General features: G+C 34.1%; 3 protein-coding genes across 4 annotated transcripts; 2 read left to right on the top strand and 1 right to left on the bottom strand.

Moving 5' to 3' along the window:
• Window positions 1-81: 81 nt before the first annotated feature.
• LOC117163507 (sodium channel protein Nach) lies at window positions 82-2,149 on the bottom strand. The gene is made up of 5 exons (XM_033345831.2): window positions 1,991-2,149; window positions 1,667-1,859; window positions 1,428-1,588; window positions 1,202-1,351; window positions 82-1,069 (listed from the first exon to the last, which is right to left on the bottom strand). The coding sequence occupies exons 1-5, from the start codon at window positions 2,122-2,124 to the stop codon at window positions 388-390; spliced, it is 1,320 nt and encodes a 439-aa protein (XP_033201722.1). The 5' UTR covers window positions 2,125-2,149; the 3' UTR covers window positions 82-387.
• Window positions 2,150-4,975: 2,826 nt separating this feature from the next.
• LOC117163455 (high affinity nerve growth factor receptor) lies at window positions 4,976-17,799 on the top strand. Of its 2 annotated transcripts, none has more exons than XM_033345743.2 (9): window positions 4,976-7,133; window positions 12,909-13,118; window positions 13,735-13,823; window positions 13,906-14,067; window positions 15,001-15,163; window positions 15,312-15,595; window positions 15,686-15,859; window positions 15,935-16,093; window positions 16,409-17,799. In XM_033345743.2, the coding sequence occupies exons 1-9, from the start codon at window positions 7,076-7,078 to the stop codon at window positions 16,709-16,711; spliced, it is 1,602 nt and encodes a 533-aa protein (XP_033201634.1). In that variant the 5' UTR covers window positions 4,976-7,075; the 3' UTR covers window positions 16,712-17,799. The 2 variants fall into 2 exon arrangements, with proteins under 2 accessions (XP_033201634.1, XP_033201635.1); XM_033345744.2 differs by having other exon boundaries at window positions 4,977-7,133; window positions 13,927-14,067.
• Window positions 17,800-17,884: 85 nt separating this feature from the next.
• LOC117163458 (heat shock factor protein 5) lies at window positions 17,885-19,503 on the top strand. Its single transcript, XM_076621355.1, is given in 5 exon segments — window positions 17,885-18,584; window positions 19,042-19,141; window positions 19,344-19,383; window positions 19,385-19,471; window positions 19,473-19,503. Coding segments are annotated over 5 exon segments (708 nt in total). The 5' UTR covers window positions 17,885-18,134.
• Window positions 19,504-19,538: the final 35 nt, after the last annotated feature.

Here is a 19,538-nt window from a genome sequence, read left to right as displayed (position 1 = left end):
ATAGATTCAACACAACCATAAAGATAAACACTCGTATTAGTCGGAGGCGTGCCGAAAATGTCGCATGTACCAACGAAACATCGCAACGCGCAACGATGAACGATAAAGAACGGTGCTAGCCTTTCTCTGTGCCATCCCGCTAGGCATTTAGCAATATAGCTCTTACCAACTCCGTTATATTTACGATACAAGTAAGGATTTGAAAGACTGTATTATTTACGCGCGCTTCTAATTACCGATGCGGATCGTAATGCGTCTGCGTGAAAGCATTGAATAAATATGGAATCGTGATAAGGATCTTGCGACTTTGAAAGGATTAATAGCACGGGAATGATAAAATTATAATTTATATCGTTAAACAAAACAATGCAAAACTTTTAAAAGGAGTTAATCAATATACAAATAATATTTTTGATTAGTATCTGCTTTCTGTGGAATTTTTTCCACAACATGAACAGTCATGATATTGTACTGTTCCCGAGATGATTGAATTACAGCTCCACAATAAGTTCTAAGAGTAAAATAATATCCAATTTCGATAAATACAAATAAAGAATATCCTAGAAAGAGACCTGCAATACCACCGAACGATACAAGTAAATCTAAATAACCAAATCGTACTTCTCTCTTGTAGAGAGCTGTTGGCCATTTTCTCAACATAACTCGATTCGTATTTTTAGAAGAATTTTGTATTTGCGTTACGCTATATGACGCATGGTCGCAAGATAGCCAACAGTTACATTGAGTTATATCGGTTTTAACGTTATTGAAACAGGAATACTTTGAAAGTGGGCATTCTGTTTTACCATCGAACGATAGAAACCATGGTAAACACTTACAATATTTAAATATCTTATCGATCAAACATTTCATTTCACAATCATTAAAATTGACAAAATTTATATCTTGCTTAGTATAACATTTTCGTTGTCGAAGAGACAAATAACGAATATCGGGAGTTGTATACGTTATATGAACAATAAATTCAATATCTATAGGAAAATGTGCTTTTACTAGGGCTCTTTCACCTGGACTTGGACTCGTAACATTTTGTTGCGTATAGTAAACTCTGCAAATTAAAATCTGAATTTAATGATATATTCAAGACCTTGTAATACAAGTATCACTGATTATTTGTATTTTATGGCAAAAGAATTATTTAAAGAAAGACTTTATTTGTAAAAAGTAGGTATATATTTACCTTAAAGGATAACTTGAACTGAACATCCTAAATTCAAAACTCCTTAGATGATCAAGAATTTTAAGTGGCTCTAAATATTTAGATTTACAGCAAATACCCACAGCCGTATGTACTTTTACAAATAGTGCGTTACATGATATATTTATTCCCCTAAGTTTTATAATGAGTCATATAAAGTATTGTTTCAATTTTCTGTTTGTAACTGAGGTTAAAAAGTGATATTTACTTGTATACGCAGTCACTAATTAAAAGATCACAATCAGGTCCCATTGCTTCAAAAGTTTTACGAAAATTGTTTTTGTTTTTGTAAGTGAGAGGGAACGATTTTACATCGATACGTTTTTCAAAAATCCAATTGTACAATTTTTCGTATATATATATTTCACCCTATATACAAAACGTAATCTTATGAGAATAAAGTTATGAGAAAATGGGTAATTTTATGAGAATAACAGCTACGTTTACCTCAGGTATATCCGAATGATTCAGATGAAACCAGTCGAAGCAAACAAAGATTTGAGGAAATTCAATATTAACATTTTCTGTTATTATATCTAATCCGGTTATAGTTGGCTCTGTTTGAAATTTATCTAAGATGATTATGATTATAGCTATGATCGCTAATAGCGATGCAAATGTCAAGAGAAACCATATTAATCTACGAATAAATCAATTAAAAATTAGATAATAATATAATAAAGAGAGAGAGAGAGATACTTTTAAACCGTTAAATAAGTTATTTACTTTTTATACAATTAATTGCAAATAATTGCTGAATTATAAAATTACCTTTCCCACTTAGGTCGTGTGGAATCCACAAAATATGGAACACCATGCAATGTGTTTTCCAAAAGATATTCCCTTGATCGGAATTTCAAACTGGAATGTAATTCCTTGCATGAAGGATTGTACTTGTATTTCATTTTAAACTGAGCCTGGCACCGTATACCTTTGCAGATATATTACTACTAATAGCAAATAAGCTGAACAACGAGATCAAATCGACCGTTTTTTGAATCGCATGTTCACTTTAGATCTATATTATGCATATTATGCACGTAACACGATTAATTTATCAGCTTGATCAAGTAAAAGGGAACAAAATAGAATTATAGATTAATGTGTTACAAGGCAAAGCAATAACGCTATTTAAATATTCCTTTATAATAAAGCGTACCACTTTTAGCTGATCAGTGCTGTTCGTTTAATTATTATACCGGTTAAAAATTTTGTAATGAAAATTATTGATCTTAAACGATAAAAAAAAACGGAGGTAAAGAAGCGAAAAATATCTTACGTTCTTGGCTGAAAGAAACAAAAGAAAACAACATTTATTATTCTCTTTCTTTCTAGAACGAAAAACGATTGCCAACAGGAAACTATCGATAACTATGCGTTTATTCGAAGTATTGTCTTTCGAATATACGTTTTTCCAGTTGCATCTCGTCATTTAAGAATCGGCCATCGTCTGTGGAAACACAAACAGTCCTCATCTTCGTGCCAGCTTCTTTATTATTTTAGACCACCCCCTCTTACGACCACCATCTGCATGCATACCGACGTTGTTCCGGTCTTCATACCCAGGAAAATCGACGATCACCGAGTTAAAGCGGGTGTAAACTACCCTCTTGATGTCTTCCTCGGATCAGATTTCGCACACAGAGTTCTGCTCTCTCTTAATGCGAAAATTCATCGTGCCCCATCATCAAGCGCACGACCGTTTGTTTTTTTAACTTAAAACACGTGTTTACGCATTCGAATATTATTCCTCGTGTCTCCTTGCATAGATAAATAAAGAAATTAACTGAAATATCAAACAGACAAGGATGTTTCAAGCGAAGTGAAATATCATCGAAGCGACATCAACGTTTGTCTTAAATAAGAAGAAACCCAAGAACCGAGGAATCGTATGACGGATTACAATTGTCAGGAATCGCAGTAATAATAAAAAGATGTCTGAAAGTTGAAAGAAACGAAAAAAAAGAGAAAGAAAAATGAACGATCCCCTTTGTTAGGGGGCCGCTCGACGCACTGGCGAGAAAATACTTCGGAGAAAAAGAAGCGGCGCTATTCTTGCGTCCAGGTGTGAGCCTGTAACGCCAGTGTAAATATACAACACTTACGCCATTCCGACGGAGCCTCTTCGAAAACTATTAACGTATCCTCCTATTGCGGCTTTGCCGACCATTCTTCCGTTCCGACCCATTTCTCTTTCTACTGGACCATGTTTTCGTCCCTTCGGAACATTAAGTGGCACGTGTTAAAGAACTTAATCAGGTAGCCATCAACGTTAAACAGCCACCGACTCGATCATCGTTCACTTACCGTCGATGAAAGATTACTGTCATTCGCCAATAGTATTTTACCTTGTCTGAGGGTGGATATGATATTTATGCCGTCAGGCACATATGGCGTAACAAATAGTATGCCAAAACATGAGATCACGATGACTATAGATCGAGGACGTTTGTGGAACTGTACATTTTTGTGGAAAACATTATTTACATGTTGTTGTTTATAGACTCGTTTACCATAGGATTGTTTATTTTCAATATTAAGTCCAATTAAATCAACGTAAACAGAGCGTTATGCTCTTATATTTGCCACTCTCTTTTTATTTATGTATATGATGTTATTTTGTATGTCTTATAATCGTAGGATTAACATACAATGATTAAAAAGCGTGATCACGTTATCTGCAGATTACAGGATTTGTCGTACTTTTAATTCTGATCTTCAAAATCCTTAGCGTAGTTTATGCGTGTTAATTGTATCAGGATAAAATTAATTACATTGCGATAGTGCGGCAAATATTCTACATACGAATAATCTGCAGTTGTCCTCAATTTTCGATGGTTGTAGACGCGACGTTACGATAAAGGAAGATTGATTGTCACAGAATTTATGATTTTATTATTAACATATTATATTCTATTTGCATTAATACACATGCACGTGACTGCGTTGCAAATCATGTCGATGAACTTTTCTTAATTAGTGACTGTTTCCCTAGTCGATCATTGTTCCTTGGGATACTAAATTGATTAGATTTCGTAGCTTTTCATAGGCCTGACAGTCAACGTTGCTTGAAGAGAAAGAGAAACCGATTAACATTTACTGCGCGTTAGTAACGATAGTAGTGACTGACTAAACTATAATAATCGATTAAATAAGCTTCTGGAACGACGGAATATATGATTTTCGGGAAGCTTATTTAATCGTTAGAAAACCTTATACGTCGCAGCGGCTATCGTCCTTTTATAGAAAATACGGAAAAATAATAAGGATTGTTCATTCAAAAGGTAAGTAAAATAAAATAATAAAACTGATACAAAATTATAGAGAAAAATATCATAGAATATAAGATGACGTTCGAACCTAACGAAAGCGTAATTTTTATCACTGAACATTAATCGAACCGCAGGCATAAATTACTGTTATTTCAAGGAATTTCAATTTTTCCTACGCAAACTGTAACATTTCAGCAAAACTAATTTCTAGTTTCCGATTGGCAAGTTTATATTGAAATGCTGGCGATGTTTTGTTCCTCGATTTACGTAACACTTTCGACGCAAAACGACATAGAACGAGACGAAAAGCTAATTTTTATGTACGGACGATTAGTCGAGATTACACAAACGCAAGTATCCATGGAAGAGTTGTGTGGTCGTGACTCGGGTTGACTTGTTTATCGCGATCAGGAGCTGAAAAGTCAAGTTATTCACGAACAGCAAGTCAAGAGTGGGGAAAGTGGCGCCCAGTTGGACACCAGTGTATCAAACCGATCGCGATATACACTTGGTTAATTATTAGTGGCGCAATATGCAAGCATACGTCTGTGCAAATCACTCTCTACTTTCTTGATCGTTGGTTTTCTCTGTTCGTTCTTTCGTTTCATCTTATTCGAAGATCACATCCTTAATATTAATAGTGATTGATAATCTCGTTGTAATGCAAACCGCTACCAAACGTCATTAAATATTCACGTAAGCTATCACTCATAAGAATCTGAACCCTTTCATCGATTTCATGGTTGTATACAGGTGCCATTAGAACGTAAACGATAAATCGTAAATTTAAATCGTTCGTTAAAAGTCACGATGAAATTATTTCTGAGCCCAAATAAATAACGTTTGATAAATTGATAACTTGGTATAGTTTACGAGTCATAGTACAAATAGTAAATACATAAAACGAGTTTTGTTCGTAATAGATAAGTAAAAGAGCTTGCTCATTTTAATTGCTTGACCTTCGTTCGGAATGCAGATTATTAAAATTCTGACCTATACGAAAAGTTTTTAGCTATAACCACAGTTATTAGGGTTATTATTTGTTCAGGATTGACATCGCTGTGTCTAACAAACTAACGTAACAAAATCTACTGAAAATAAAAGATCGCATTAATCGTTATTAGAGTATTGCTTTGACAAAAGTCGATAAGAATCGTTTTGATTGTGTTTCCTTTGATCGAGAGGTTCAGCAGTAAAGCGTACTTAAACACATTTTTCATAAATATACAGAATCCTTACTTGTACAACAAACATAATTTGAAAATGTACAGATTTTTGTATCAGAAGCTAACACCCACGATCTCTCCAAATTAAAGACTTTTTTTTTCTTGTACCGCTCTGCCTCCGAGCCACCCATTGCTTCCATCGTTCCAATCAAAATACAGGAATCTACAACATAGATTCCATCGCAATACGGAACCCGTCACGAAGATATTAAGTCGTCCCATAAGTTCCGCCTTGTTCTGTCGAACCTATGGAACGACCTAATACTATTAAAAACGAAGGTGGAGTCGTAAGTTGGCACGTGTCAGAGATTAAAGCGCAACAAGAGGCTCTACCCTTAAGTCGGCTGAAAAAGCGACGAGATTACGAGGAACCGTCGCTTCTGTCTATCCGATAGCGTAGGTCGAGCCTCGCTGATGATGAACCACGCTCGTCCCTCGCGTAAATCCTTGGTAGCTGTTCGGGATGCATGTGGGTGCCACGAACAGACGATCCGACCTTTGTATGTGTGACCGCGTTTCCTTGTGTGTACGCCAATGCGAGGGAGTTCTCGAAGGCGGTCTTTAGTCGGTCTTTAGTTTCGAGTAAGCATCCGTCGAAGATAGAGGACCCTCCTCGATTTATCCTAGCGACGGGTTTCCTCTTCCGGCTTAACTCTTTGCTCTCTCGATCCTTGTCTCTCGATCCTTGCCATTCGGACCGCGTTCCTCTCCTCACCCTTGCTTGGACCCTCCTATCGATCTCCTCTAATCGCTATTCACGCGATCAAAATTTATTCATGCCACTATACGACTTAATTGCCAATTCTCCGGCAACGTTAGAGCTTCGATAAATTTTGTACGAAAATCGTATCGTACAGTGGGTTTCTTCGATCGTTTGGATAAAGGAAGAGCGTTTGTGTTATACAATTTGTTGGTTGCTTCGAAATATCAAATTAAATTGGAAATTGAAAACGACAAGTTACTTAATTAGTGGGATACATAGATACACAAAGGAGCTGTTTGTTCGTGCTTTGATTTTTGAAGGAACGAACTCATGAAAATTCTAGCCCACGTGCGGTCCAATCAGTGCGATGAACGCTTGAAAAGCAAAATTGTGTTTCCTACGGTTTTGTGACTGTTCTTTTTACGATGTGAACAAATTACCGTCGTGCATCTTTGTTTTGCTCTTGTTGAGTCGAATTTTTAATGGCTGGTTTGATGATCAGAAACTTAGAGTTTGACGATGGATCATGAGAAAACGCGAACGTTAAAGTGCCGACGGTAATTAACGAAGGAGTGGAAGTTTTATTAGTGCGAAACGAGAGTTTTCTTTTGAAAAGCAGGGGTGATTTCCTGCCATTTTGGTTCCTGCACCCGCGATGGAGCGGCGAAGAATGCCAAGAAGAAGAGGCCTTTCCTCAGCGGAAATTCGAGCCGGTGAGTTTATTGTTTGTCACTGATTTTTACGTATACTGTTATTTAAAAAGTATTAAGATTTGAATAGCGAAAAGTTCTTAATCAACACAGAATCTAAAATTATTCATAGTAAAATGGAATTATATACATAGCACGTGTAGGTTTTATTACATTAGAATTAGTCTTAACAATAAAAAATTTGCGATTATTTTAACGTAATGTATCTATTAGATAAAAAACGACAGCTCATCGCGTTTACTTGCCACATTTTACTGTATCGTTTATGCGTAACGAAAGATCACATAAATTTGTATTTTTATCCCTTCAAGAGCTAGTTTTACCTCTTTTCTTCCAAACCAATAAATAATATTGCACATTACGCGTCAAATTGATATTTAACAACTTTTTAGATAAAACTGTGATGTATCTACGTTTCAAAATTTAATGCATTCCCTATCACTGTCGAAATACGATACGAAATAATATTACAAAACACTTTTCGGTTTATTTTACAAAAACGTTATAAATAATATAACGTAATGCCGTCGTACATGTTTATTACGTTAATGGAACAAAAAAAAAAAGACGAATATACTTTGTAACAGACTATACATTGCGCAAATAAGATAATTTCTTGTATTATCGCGATTAAATACAAAAGTAAGCATTAAAAGATTAGAAGATTGAAACAAAGGACAACATTTTAGCTTTGTAAACGTAATTTATATTTTCTTCGGATAATTAACGTAATTAACTAATAAATAACTACTTACTGTTAATAATTAGCTACCATTAATGCACTAATGCCATACTTGCGTCTATCATGCTTGCCACAAGCAATAGCTATAAAGCAACTAAAATTCTGATTTATCAAGGGTTAGCTGCAATCGGTACGACCTAATAATAATCTTCAAAAGTGTCTGCACGATCTGAACTTCGTGAAGGTTCATTTAAAATGAATAAAATTTAAATTATGCCTTGCCGTTACAAGAATCGTGGCCATTAATCTGATGAATCGAGAAACAGGCCCGCGTTGTGTGGCGTTTTGTTAAAAAGATCACGAAAAATGAGACGAGTAAAGATGAAACACGTATTCATCCAATGTGGGAATATAACGTTCAGATAATTGTTACAAACATGATAAGCGAGAATATAAATCTTTATAAATTAAAAACACCAGAAATTCCTTGGATGATTCACCGTTAATCGATATTTGCTTCAAAATATTTGGATAAAATAGGAAAAGTAAATAAAGACAGGATTTACCGAACGAATGACAATATTCAACACTTTCGTAATCTTCTTTAGTTCAAACTATCTTCTCTCGTCACTTATTATCGCATCGCACAATTATTTCTTCCTGAATACTTTATAATTTTCTAAGTCTCGGGGAAAAGAACGTCATTGCTTGTTGGCCTTCTATTTTATCACGATATTTTCCTCGTTATTCTCCATTTCATTCTTAAATATTAAATATTAAATATGATATTCTTTTCATAATTCTCTATTACCAATTACATTAACAATATTACCAATCGTGTATTTACGTGAAAAGTGTAGAGATATATCTCGATTAAATAGAACGTAAATGTATTTATTCTCTACCAACCTAATGCTCATACCTTTGAAAGGTAAAGTTAGGTGCTACAGTTATGTACAAAGGCATCAATTTGAGCACTACAGATAATTATTACTAAGGAACAAGCACTGCTCTGGTTACTTTTCACGAGTTCATTTAACTCAATTCTACTTTGCGTATCCTCGTTATTTTAAAACATGGAAACTGTCTTCCACTAAACCTGCACATATTGTTGAAAGTTACGAGTTAAGAATTTATATTAAGAATTAAGAAGTTAACAATTTCTGTATTCAATTCTATTTGATAAAAAAAAAAAAAAAAAAAAAAAAACAGAACTATGCAGAAATTCCTCTGAGCGTATACTCCATAAATACGTTAGAAACAAGATAGGTTCAAGTACGAGTCAAAATGTCGAGAAGATAAAGCCGGTTAGTCGTATCTTTATTGGAACAAATGTCAACTGGCCCAGAGAAATGGAAAAAGCGTACATAAAAACTAATCCTATACTTCTTCCTTCAACTTATCTTTAATATCGACATATTCGACCTTCCGATAACGCTAACCCAAGATGATAACCACGTGCGCAGCATCCAAATGCTCGAGTAACAATAAAGAAGCTTTTCTAGTAGCTGCACGAAATCTAAACAAACATAGAATTTTTTTATATTAATTTCATGATATTCATATTACCACGGACAAGTGTTTAGTATTAATATATTCGCGTCGGGAGACGTGAATCGACGTCTAGTGTTTTTCAAGCGTTGCCGACGGCGGACGAAAAACGACGTTTTTTATTTTTTCAAGCGTCGCCAGATTTCCATTTACATATTTACCTCGAAACATTTTGCGCGAGATGAGACGACGCGCGCGGCATCATATCGACGTCAAAGTGTTAAAGGAAAGTTTAAACTCTGTGAATAATGTTGGAAATTAAATAAATTTCGCTGAATGTTTTCTGATATACTAATCTCAATATACTAAATTACATATTATTTGCTCGTGACATAACTTAGATTCTAACAAAGTAAAAGGCATCCTTAAGGTAACATAGGAATTGTAAGATAGAAATTTCCACAACGAGTAGAATAATTTCCATGCTCTTTTCCATTTAGAAAACAATAGTGTCTGATTTAAAGAAAACATCTCAGGTAGCAACTAGATCCAAAACAATATCTATCGTATTAGATAAAAGGAGACTTTGTCGAGTAGTGAGCCCATTGTTCGCTTGGCATTGTATTGCGAACAGATAATACTGATGAATGATGACATGGACGACGAAAAGGAAAGCGGTTTGCTCATCGTCATGTTAATCCTCTGAGTCTGTCGTAACTCATCTCGTTATATTTTTTCAATTTTGCACGAATGTTTCTGAATGGACACGTTGTGACACATGGATAAACTCATAAACATTAGAAGGAAATTCTACGAAATTAGAATTGTATGAAAATTCAAAACGATATTTCGTTCCCTATAGAATTTCACGAATTCTCAATAATTTAATCTTAGTTAATATATTAAAACAATCGTATCAATTTTATATTAGGAAACACGTTAAACGAGTCCAATTTATTTGTCTCGCTTTTATATTTTTTAGGAAACTTGATAACCGAGCTACTTTCGTCGATTTCCTGAGTATATCGCGAACAATCCCGTTTTATGACAGACGATTCGGTTTGCGAATCGTACGTTTCGGGGGATAAACCACCCGCACACATAATGCCTCTATTGTAATCTCTGGCCTAAAGCTCAGATTTGCAAATAAACATGACTGGATATGTATATCTACGTTGAATGCTCCTCAGTTTCCAAAAGCAGCGAAACCATAGTGAAAATTGTAGTAGCACAAAACAAATCGTAGCTCCTAGCAAATAATCGTCAGCTACTCATTGTTCACGCAATTGGAAAGGAATGCGGAGAAATATAAAAAGGTTTATAAAGTTAGCAATTTTCTTGATCTTCCACTTCGTCGACTTTTTAATCATTCGCGTTTTACTTAATGAACTAACGTTGAGCTTCAGAAACGAAAATATTTATCAAAGGAGTTTTGTAGACATATTCACAATTTATGTTTATATTGTTATAAATCAACTGAATTATTTTATGTTTGAATATCGCTCCTCCACAAAAATTAAACGAGACACGCGATATAGAAGCAAGACAGTTTCAAAATATGCTTGTACTTATACAACTAGTAATTATTTAACATAGTTGGACGCGGACCTGATATAAAAATGGTGGTAAGGATGATTCCCTCGCAACTTTGCGTCGAAGTATGCACGATATCGCGGGTCATTCGTTCACCCATCGACAGCTTCCACGTAGCACGAGTAACGACAAAGTGCATAGGTCATGAATGATGTAGGTAATATCATATAGTTGAAAGGCTAAACAATATTCCTGTTCGTCGAAATAAAAGTAATCGTTCGATTTCGAACTTGGAAATTCTATATCTATAAACGACTTACGCATTTCCGCGTGTCTATCCGATAAACAGACGTCTCTTACATTTCGTGGAATTGCAGCTTACTGGGACGCTCATTGTCAGTTGCGTTAATTTCTAATCTATATTACTCGCAGTTGAACTTCCATCGTATTTTTTCCTTTAGAATTTATCGTACGATTTATAAAGGAAAATATAACGGCAACAAAGCAAATAGATCTTTCATACGTGTCAAAGAAATTCAAATTTAGGGAATAATTTTTCTTTCTTGGTTATTTACAGTTTATAGTAATATTTTCGAGGAAACTTCGAACCTAAATTGAACGATTTAACGATATTATTAAAATCACATTGTTAATAAATTTTTAATCAAATCGGATGATCACTAGGCTGCAAACAGTATCAAAATGATCTTCCAAATGTCTTCGTTCTCGACTATATAGCAACTACACAAAATTAAGTAAAAACATTGAAATTAAAAATATTTTCAAGTAAAATAACTATACGTCGATAAGTGGCGTCTTTAAAAAGATATCTTTAGACGTTCTCGTATAAAGGAATCAAGTACTTACGTTGAGCTTGAGCAATTTCGATAGAATTCGATATCTTCAAAAATACTTGACATAAAAATTCTCAGACGATTCGAGCGAACGTGCGTAGACAACTAGCTCCAAAATGTCCCTAGACATAAAGTAACTACATATCAATTGCTGTAATTGGTCAAGTCCATCCGCGTCGAGAACACTACGGTCTGTTTCGACGCAACGTCTCATACATCTGATTTACCCTAAGTGAGCCGTCATTTTTCTGGAAAATTAAAATGTAGGAACATTTTGTAGAAATCGAGCGATCTCGTAAATACGGCAATTCTCGTAGAGATGCATAGGAAGGGAAGGAATACGGGGCGATAATAGGTACACATAGCGAGACTCGTTGTCGGAGAGCGCTGACCGCAGAGATAACGCTTTGACCCGTTACAAGCTTCAAGCACGAAATGAATGCCTTCACTGTCTCTTCCAAGTCGGACCCAATCCAAATATGTAGCCCTTTTTCTTACCAGCTCGCCCTTTATTAACCGTTACCACCGTTCTCCTGTAAATTCGACTGCTCTACCTTAAACCGCCAACTACTTCGGCACTTTTGATATAAGTAGAGTGTGCCGACTCCTGGCTTTCTTCGTGTTCTTTCTGAGAAGCTTTGCCGCTTCAAACTCACTTTGGAACGAGATTCGTATCAATTTGAAATTAACACGAAGTAATTAAAAGAGCAGAATATTGGTACCAATATTTTTTTTAAACATCTTGCATAGGTTTTAAGGGAAACATAAATTGTTAAAACATAGTTATGCTATATAAGTTGCGTTTCTATCCCATACAGGCTTTAACCCTCTTACTCCTACTGATTTTGGGCTATATTATATAATTTCTTTAAAGAGTTGCAAGAATATTTTAGAAGTGGAAATCTTTGCCTTAATATATTATAATAGGAATTGGAATAGAACCAAGGTACAGTAACTTTTCGTAGAAAACCAAAAGTGCGTTCTAATACATTTCTTTGTTTCGTTCGTCGCTCGACCTAATCATAGCTGGACGAGAGTTAATTAACATTCTTTCATCTCATAACACACACGGTAACACATTCGATAATCCTCTACTTTTCATGATGTACGCTCATTCTCAGATATTTTGTTCAAGGCTATTTTTATGTACTCGTAAACTCACTGAGTACAGCTACTGTAAACTGACAAAATTGCGATAACGTGTAAATATTGTTTCAGAACTATCAGCAACCACCGAGTCCACTCAACAATCGGAAGTAATACTGCCTATCAATGGGAATGCCGTGATCACGGGATGCAAAGACCGGCCTCAAATTTGTGGAAAAGAAGCAGCTTGTCGTAGCTTCACAGACAATACGTCGAAGTGCGTTTGTCCGCACGACTTGTCACCACCTACGACGGACTTAAAGTGTCCAAATCGCCTAATAGGTCAGAGTCAAGTAGCATCTCTTCGTATTTTTCTTTAAGTAATATTTTTACTTCGATATATTTCTTTAATCTTCTGGCAAGTCGATCGTTGTATACTTATACCACAATATACTTTAGAAAATACACGCGAGCACGTGTACGGTATGGAAAATGATGCATGAAACTATTCGTCCCTGAACGTTTACGACCTAAAGTGGGAAAAGATGTTAAAGCGTGCTGTTTCTAAAAAAAGATCAGAGTCACCTTGACTTTCCGCTATGGAATTATATTTTTCTTTCTTAATCTTGTTAGAGAAGTTAAAATAAATCATTCCAGTTTGAATTCTAAACCAAATTTATATCTATTACTTCCGTCCCGGCGTTGAAGCGACCTTATGCGCAAATTACTTTTCTTAAGAAAAAAATCTGAATTTTGTATTTGTTAAAACGCTTGTTTAAATTTCGCTCGTTACGAGTTATTTTTCATCGAATTAATTTTCTTGTAACAAAAGATTTAGTACATGTAAACGAAGGTGACTTCATCCTTTAAGCAAAAAAAAAAGATAGCTTTATCAATTTTTGACAAATACTAAAGAAACGATCTTTCTATAAATATCATTATTAATTACTTTTTCTAGTTCCCCTAACACCTCGACCTATACCCAATATAATACCCCCAAATGGTAATTCTACCAACAGCACTACCGCACTTCCAGAAGCTGAACAGGTAATTACTCCAAATTACTGACTCAATTATTATTCGTCAACCTTTAAATATTCGTACAATCGCCTGCAAACATAGTTTGTAGTATTTTCATACTGTTCAACAGGTAGAGCGAGCGAGACTAAGGGTACCTGAAATAGTAGGAATCGCCGTAGCTTTCGTCGCGGTATTAGCAATATTGTTGAGTATAGTCTATTGCGTGAAGAAAAGGAGTTATAACGTGAAGTCACAGAGGAATTCCCTGGATGTACGTCAATCAAATAATAATATTGCAGTGCCTCCTAAAAACTAACGTAACATTTAAAACACTGTTATTTAAAACGTTGGATAACAGAATATTCTCGGTTGGTTCAAACAAAATTTTGATATCTAATGTAATATTATAACTTGAGTACAATAAATACAATGATATTGAGTACAATAACATTTTTGAGTATATTAATATATTTCCTGGAGAGTCATACAATAACTCCATACATTTTTTAATTTGGAAGGAAATATAATGATAAAATATTTTTATACCGAGGTCATCGGTTTTTTTTCTCTAGGAGCAAATATAACGTAATGTTCATTTATACTATTTTTTGCTCCATTTTATTCATACATATTTTTACATTATTGTTTATTTCCTTTTTTTTCTGCGTTTGAAATATTCGAAACATTTGATTTTAGACATTCAAAGAATATTAATGGCGTTTAAAGATAAGGATATAAAGTACAATACTTTTAATTAACGTAACTGATTGTTTGACCACATTTCATTAAATGCAATCTTATACAAGCTTATCTTAATGTACAGAGAAATAAGCTAATGAAACTTAATAATGGCTGATTGGGACATTCTTAATTATCTTCATTATATTGAATTTACACCTTAAAAACGGGCAAGGAAAAACATAATTTCTCATCACGGTTTTAATTACAATTTCCTCCATATATCGGTATAGTTGTATTTATTGTTAATAAAAATAATAACACGAATAACAAACGGATCACATCGAAATAATTATAAACTCAGAACAGATTGGATTTTTAATCTGATCTAATTTCCTTTAATTCCTACTGTATGCTAGTGACAAAATTAACTTCTCTCTTATTAGATTTGCAAATATAAAATGTAAAAAATATTTGACTGGTTAAAAAATTGTTATGAAAATATGCTTGCATATGTTCTCTTCAGGGAACACCGATGAATCTGAAAAAGGGATTGCTGCTAGCGAATAAGTACACACCTAATCCACAGTATTTCAGTTGCGCCTCGCCAGAAGTGCCGATTCTGCAACGTGAATCTCTTGTATTTTTAGAAGATATCGGCGAGGGTTGTTTTGGCAAAGTGTATAAAGGTTTTTATCATTTTCATATATATCATTATTTCATATATTTCATTATCATATATATACTATCAAAGCATCGTGAGAACGTCTTGTGATTTATTTTTCACGAATATTATAGCAATAATTGACGTACTAACGAAGGTTTCATTTTTCATAGGAGAATCATGTGTCGGAGACTCGAAAGAGATCGTCGCGATAAAAGTTTTAAAAGAAAGTGCCTCCCGCGAAGCGGAAGAAGACTTCATGCGAGAAGTCGACATTATGTCTACGTTTGGACACAGAAATATTTTATCACTGAAAGGTGTAGTACTTCGGGAAGGTAATAACAGCCCGTGGATGGTTTTCGAATACATGCCTTACGGAGATCTAGCTGAAGTTTTGCGATCGAATTCTCGACAATTTAGTAGGACGACGAAACCCGGCCTGCAACCCTTAACTCAGGTAAGTCTTATTAAAAAGACTGACCTTCTTCATTGTATCGAAGTTCTTTTCTCCTTATTTTCACCGACACTATACCATTACTTGTTTCAGGAGTCTTTACATTGGATAACTATTCAGATTGCAGCTGGTATGACTTATTTATCCGGTCAAAGATTCGTCCATCGAGATTTAGCGTGCAGAAATTGTCTGGTTGGTTCTGATCTCGTTGTTAAGATAGCAGATTTTGGAATGTCCCGGGATGTGTATACTTGCGATTACTATAAGGTAATAAAAATATTGCTAAATAATTTACTATAAGTTCAATGATTTATTAAAATAGGAATTTTTTATTCTCCTTAGATAGGAGGCTCCAGACTTCTACCTGTTCGCTGGATGTCACCAGAAAGCGTAATGTACGGACGCTTCACGCTGGAAAGTGACGTATGGAGTTTTGGGGTGGTTCTATGGGAAGTCTACTCTTTTGGCAAGCAGCCATATTACGGACATAATAACGAAGAAGTAAGTAAAACTATTTTGTCAGTTGCTAGAGTAAACAACAGTTTACTAAATATTTATCGTACAAAAAATACCTGAATTTACGAAATCATTTCATTTCATTCGTTCAAGCACGTTACCTTGTACCTGTCGCGCCATTGCTCTTTCTTACTACTTGTTTGCTACTGCACCACTTATAAGTAGTTTTAGACCTTCAAGTTTAAGGCTAAATGCAATTTAACGCGAACAGACTCGAACTCAAGCGACACGATATAACATCCCCTTCTTATTTTCCTCCAATTTCTACGATCTATCATATTTTATTAAACATTCGTCCAGGTGGTGAAGTTAATTTTCCAAGGAATAATGCTTATACCTCCGGAAGGATGTCCGCCATTTGTTTGCCAGCTAATGCGAGAATGCTGGAAAACGGATCCTAAGGACAGAATCAAATTTTCGGAGATATTAGAAAGACTGGAGAAAGCTAAAGGTAAATCTATTCAACAAGACACGTTGCCGAGGCCACCTCAAGGACCGGTCACTATTCGTACGCCAGACGTGTTGGATCCTGATGGCTATTTATTGCCAGCACCGACTAAACCACACGAATATTTACAAACTTTACCAGCTTTGTCTGATTGACAAGAGATTTAACACGCGAGTACTTTGACACGCGATAATTTATAAATTTCAATCAAAAATGAAAACTCAAAAATAATGTCTGAAGCTCATTGTAATACTCTTGAAAGCCATTGCTTATTTTATAACTGTTCCTATTGCGGTTTCAGAAACTTGATTCCATTTATTCAATCGTACAAAAAAAGATAATTCTACAAGCTTTTAAAGCTAATAGCCTTTAAACTTTGTATAAATACCATACCAGTAAAAACATCGGTAAGCGTAATTAGTTAAAATGTGATCCTTCAGTCCGAAACAATTCAGTCTGATAAAAACTAGAATAAAAATAATAAGAGGAAGATGCATTCATTGCTGAACAATTTGATGTACATATCTCCAATACTCTTTTAGGTAGATATGTATAGTTTTCTGAGGCGACATGCAAGAATTTGAATTTGAATTTGAATTTGAATTTGAATTTACAAGAAATACTCTTTTACATTAGATTATTTTTATAAATATGAACCATGGCCCTTTGTATTAACTTCTTCCTTTCGATATTTGTCTTTTATAGCGTCCGGATTGAAAGACTGATGTAAATCGATTTTGAGAATACTACTAAATACATTTCTCTTTATCTTAATAGATGAGATCGATGGATATTCGTTTGAATAAAAATTGTTAAAAACGAAAATGATAAGATACGAAGAAAATTATCACTTACGATGTTATTTAATTTTTCGTACCTTTTATACCTATGCTTTTTTGTATGTAATCAAGAAATACCAATGATATCAGGGAAATTGTGAAAGTTCGATATGCCGAACCTTCATTGTCCAGGAAATAGTATTAATATTTTGTAATGTTAGGGAACTGTAACATACTTTTAATAATTTATTATTAATTACGATTACGATAATTATTTACGCGCTCGTATATCTAATTTCTTTTCTAACCTCACATCCCATCTACATATTTGATAATTTTGCGTTGCGATTTGTATAAAATGTTGTAGTATCGTGTAAAGAGACACGAATGAGAGACATTTTAAATATATTGTTGTTTTTAGTGTACGAATCATTGTATTAAATCATAATGTTTTTATTAAAGTCTATAGTGTACATTTATTAATTAAAATATAAGTACTATAACCTATTTCATTTAGTACGCGGAACAAACACTACACGCTACAAACTATAGCATTCAAATAATTACTTCTTCTATGATGTACTTAAAAATTGTGCTTATTTTAATATTTCAAGCTCGCGCCAAGAGATTAAAATAGTTCAGACGATTCCAAAAGAAGAAATATTGTTGCTGTGATACGATAGTATTTTGTTTGCAAAAGATAATCGATCGGATTCGAGAAAGAGAAGAGAGAAATTTGCAGTGTTTAGTTTCGTTCTGCGTTCTATAGACGATTATAAACGCTACTTTCGAATCGAACATGTACGACGATTGCATATTTCTTTCGTTGCGATTTCCGCAAAAACTATGGCGTATAGTGAACGAATGCAAAAGTGGTGCCATTCGTTGGAGCCTTAATGGTAATACGATTCTTCTTGATTACAAGAAATTTCAAGAACAGTATCTCGACGCGGGTAATTCCATCTTCAAAACGAAAAACATTACGAGCTTTATCAGGCAGCTGAATCTGTACGGCTTCCGGAAAGTGACGTCACATAATAGAGATCCAATTTGTAATTCTCACAATCCGGACGTTCATGAATTTTTGCATGAAAATTTTCGTACTGGAAGGCCCGATCTCTTGTCAAGAGTATACAGGAAAACTGCCGGAAAAATGAGACACTGTCGACGGCTTAATGCAAAATGTGCCGTGGAACAGAATTTTTTAAGCAAGGACTCCGATCATGTATCGCGTTTACACATGTGCCGGGTAAATAAAAATAGGAAATACTTTGTTTTCCTTGATAAATTAAATTAATTGAAAAATGATTCTTCTTCTTTTTTTTCTTCAGTGACAAAAATAATATTGGCATCAACTAGCTTTCCTTATAAAATCCTGTATAAATTACATGTAAAAAGCATGACTTTTATAGAATTTTTTTGTAAAATGTTTCTTTCAAGTTTGAAGTTCAAATACATATGCATATTCTATATCCTATCCTAAATCCTCTTAAAAATTTTATGTCTAAGATATACCTATTTAATAAGATTTTAATAAAAATTGAAACTTGTGTAATTTTCTTTAAATAAATTAATTTAAAAATCATTATTTTGAAAGAAGATATTTTTAATCAACTACCCTAAAATCTTGGCTATATTCAACAGAAAAAATTACAAAAAATTGTAATTGTAATTTTTGTATTTCACAAGATTTTGATTGTTTCCAGTTGGCGTTAACGAAAGCGCTAGAACAAATATCGCGAGAATACCAGCAAAAGCAAAATCGTATATTAAAAGATGAAAGTACTTTAAATTCCCCTGAAAAAGGTAGTGTAATCTAAGTCTTTATGAATCAAACATATTTATTTATTTATTTCATTGTTTGTATATTTATTTAATTGCTCCGCGGCTCACTTGAAAACATCCTTAAATTTAATAGTGTTGAAAAATATCATTAAAAGAAATTTGTTAACCAGTATAAAATACAGAATTTCTATTAAAAATTAATCTTAACATAATAAAATTTCAGTATTGAATAGTTTATATACGCCACAAAACCATGAACCCACCTATAGATTGGATTACAAAAAATTCGGTACCAATTTCTTCAAAAAAGGATAACTCAAATGACACACAACTTGCTTCCAGTGTTTATGTTGTGGACAAATTTTTCTAAAACTATTAATTAAATATCCAAGGAAAAATATATTATTTTATACGTTAT

The sequence above is a fragment of the Bombus vancouverensis genome, chromosome 9 (assembly GCF_051014615.1).
Source record: "Bombus vancouverensis nearcticus chromosome 9, iyBomVanc1_principal, whole genome shotgun sequence".
In the NCBI taxonomy this organism is placed as follows: Eukaryota; Metazoa; Arthropoda; class Insecta; order Hymenoptera; family Apidae; genus Bombus; species Bombus vancouverensis.
Note: the sequence above shows the minus strand (reverse complement) of the source record. Positions and strands in the feature narration are given on the sequence as shown.

Coding starts and splice junctions, on each gene's coding strand:
- LOC117163455 (XM_033345743.2), top strand. CDS start 7,076: ATGGAGCGGCGAAGAATGCCAAGAAGAAGAGGCCTTTCCTCAGCGGAA. Junction 13,824..13,905: donor CACTTCCAGAAGCTGAACAG/GTAATTACTCCA, acceptor CATAGTTTGTAG/TATTTTCATACTGTTCAACA. Junction 15,860..15,934: donor ATACTTGCGATTACTATAAG/GTAATAAAAATA, acceptor TATTCTCCTTAG/ATAGGAGGCTCCAGACTTCT.
- LOC117163507 (XM_033345831.2), bottom strand. CDS start 2,124: ATGAAATACAAGTACAATCCTTCATGCAAGGAATTACATTCCAGTTTG. Junction 1,352..1,427: donor ATTAGTGACTGCGTATACAA/GTAAATATCACT, acceptor TATAAAACTTAG/GGGAATAAATATATCATGTA. Junction 1,070..1,201: donor AGTTCAAGTTATCCTTTAAG/GTAAATATATAC, acceptor TTTAATTTGCAG/AGTTTACTATACGCAACAAA.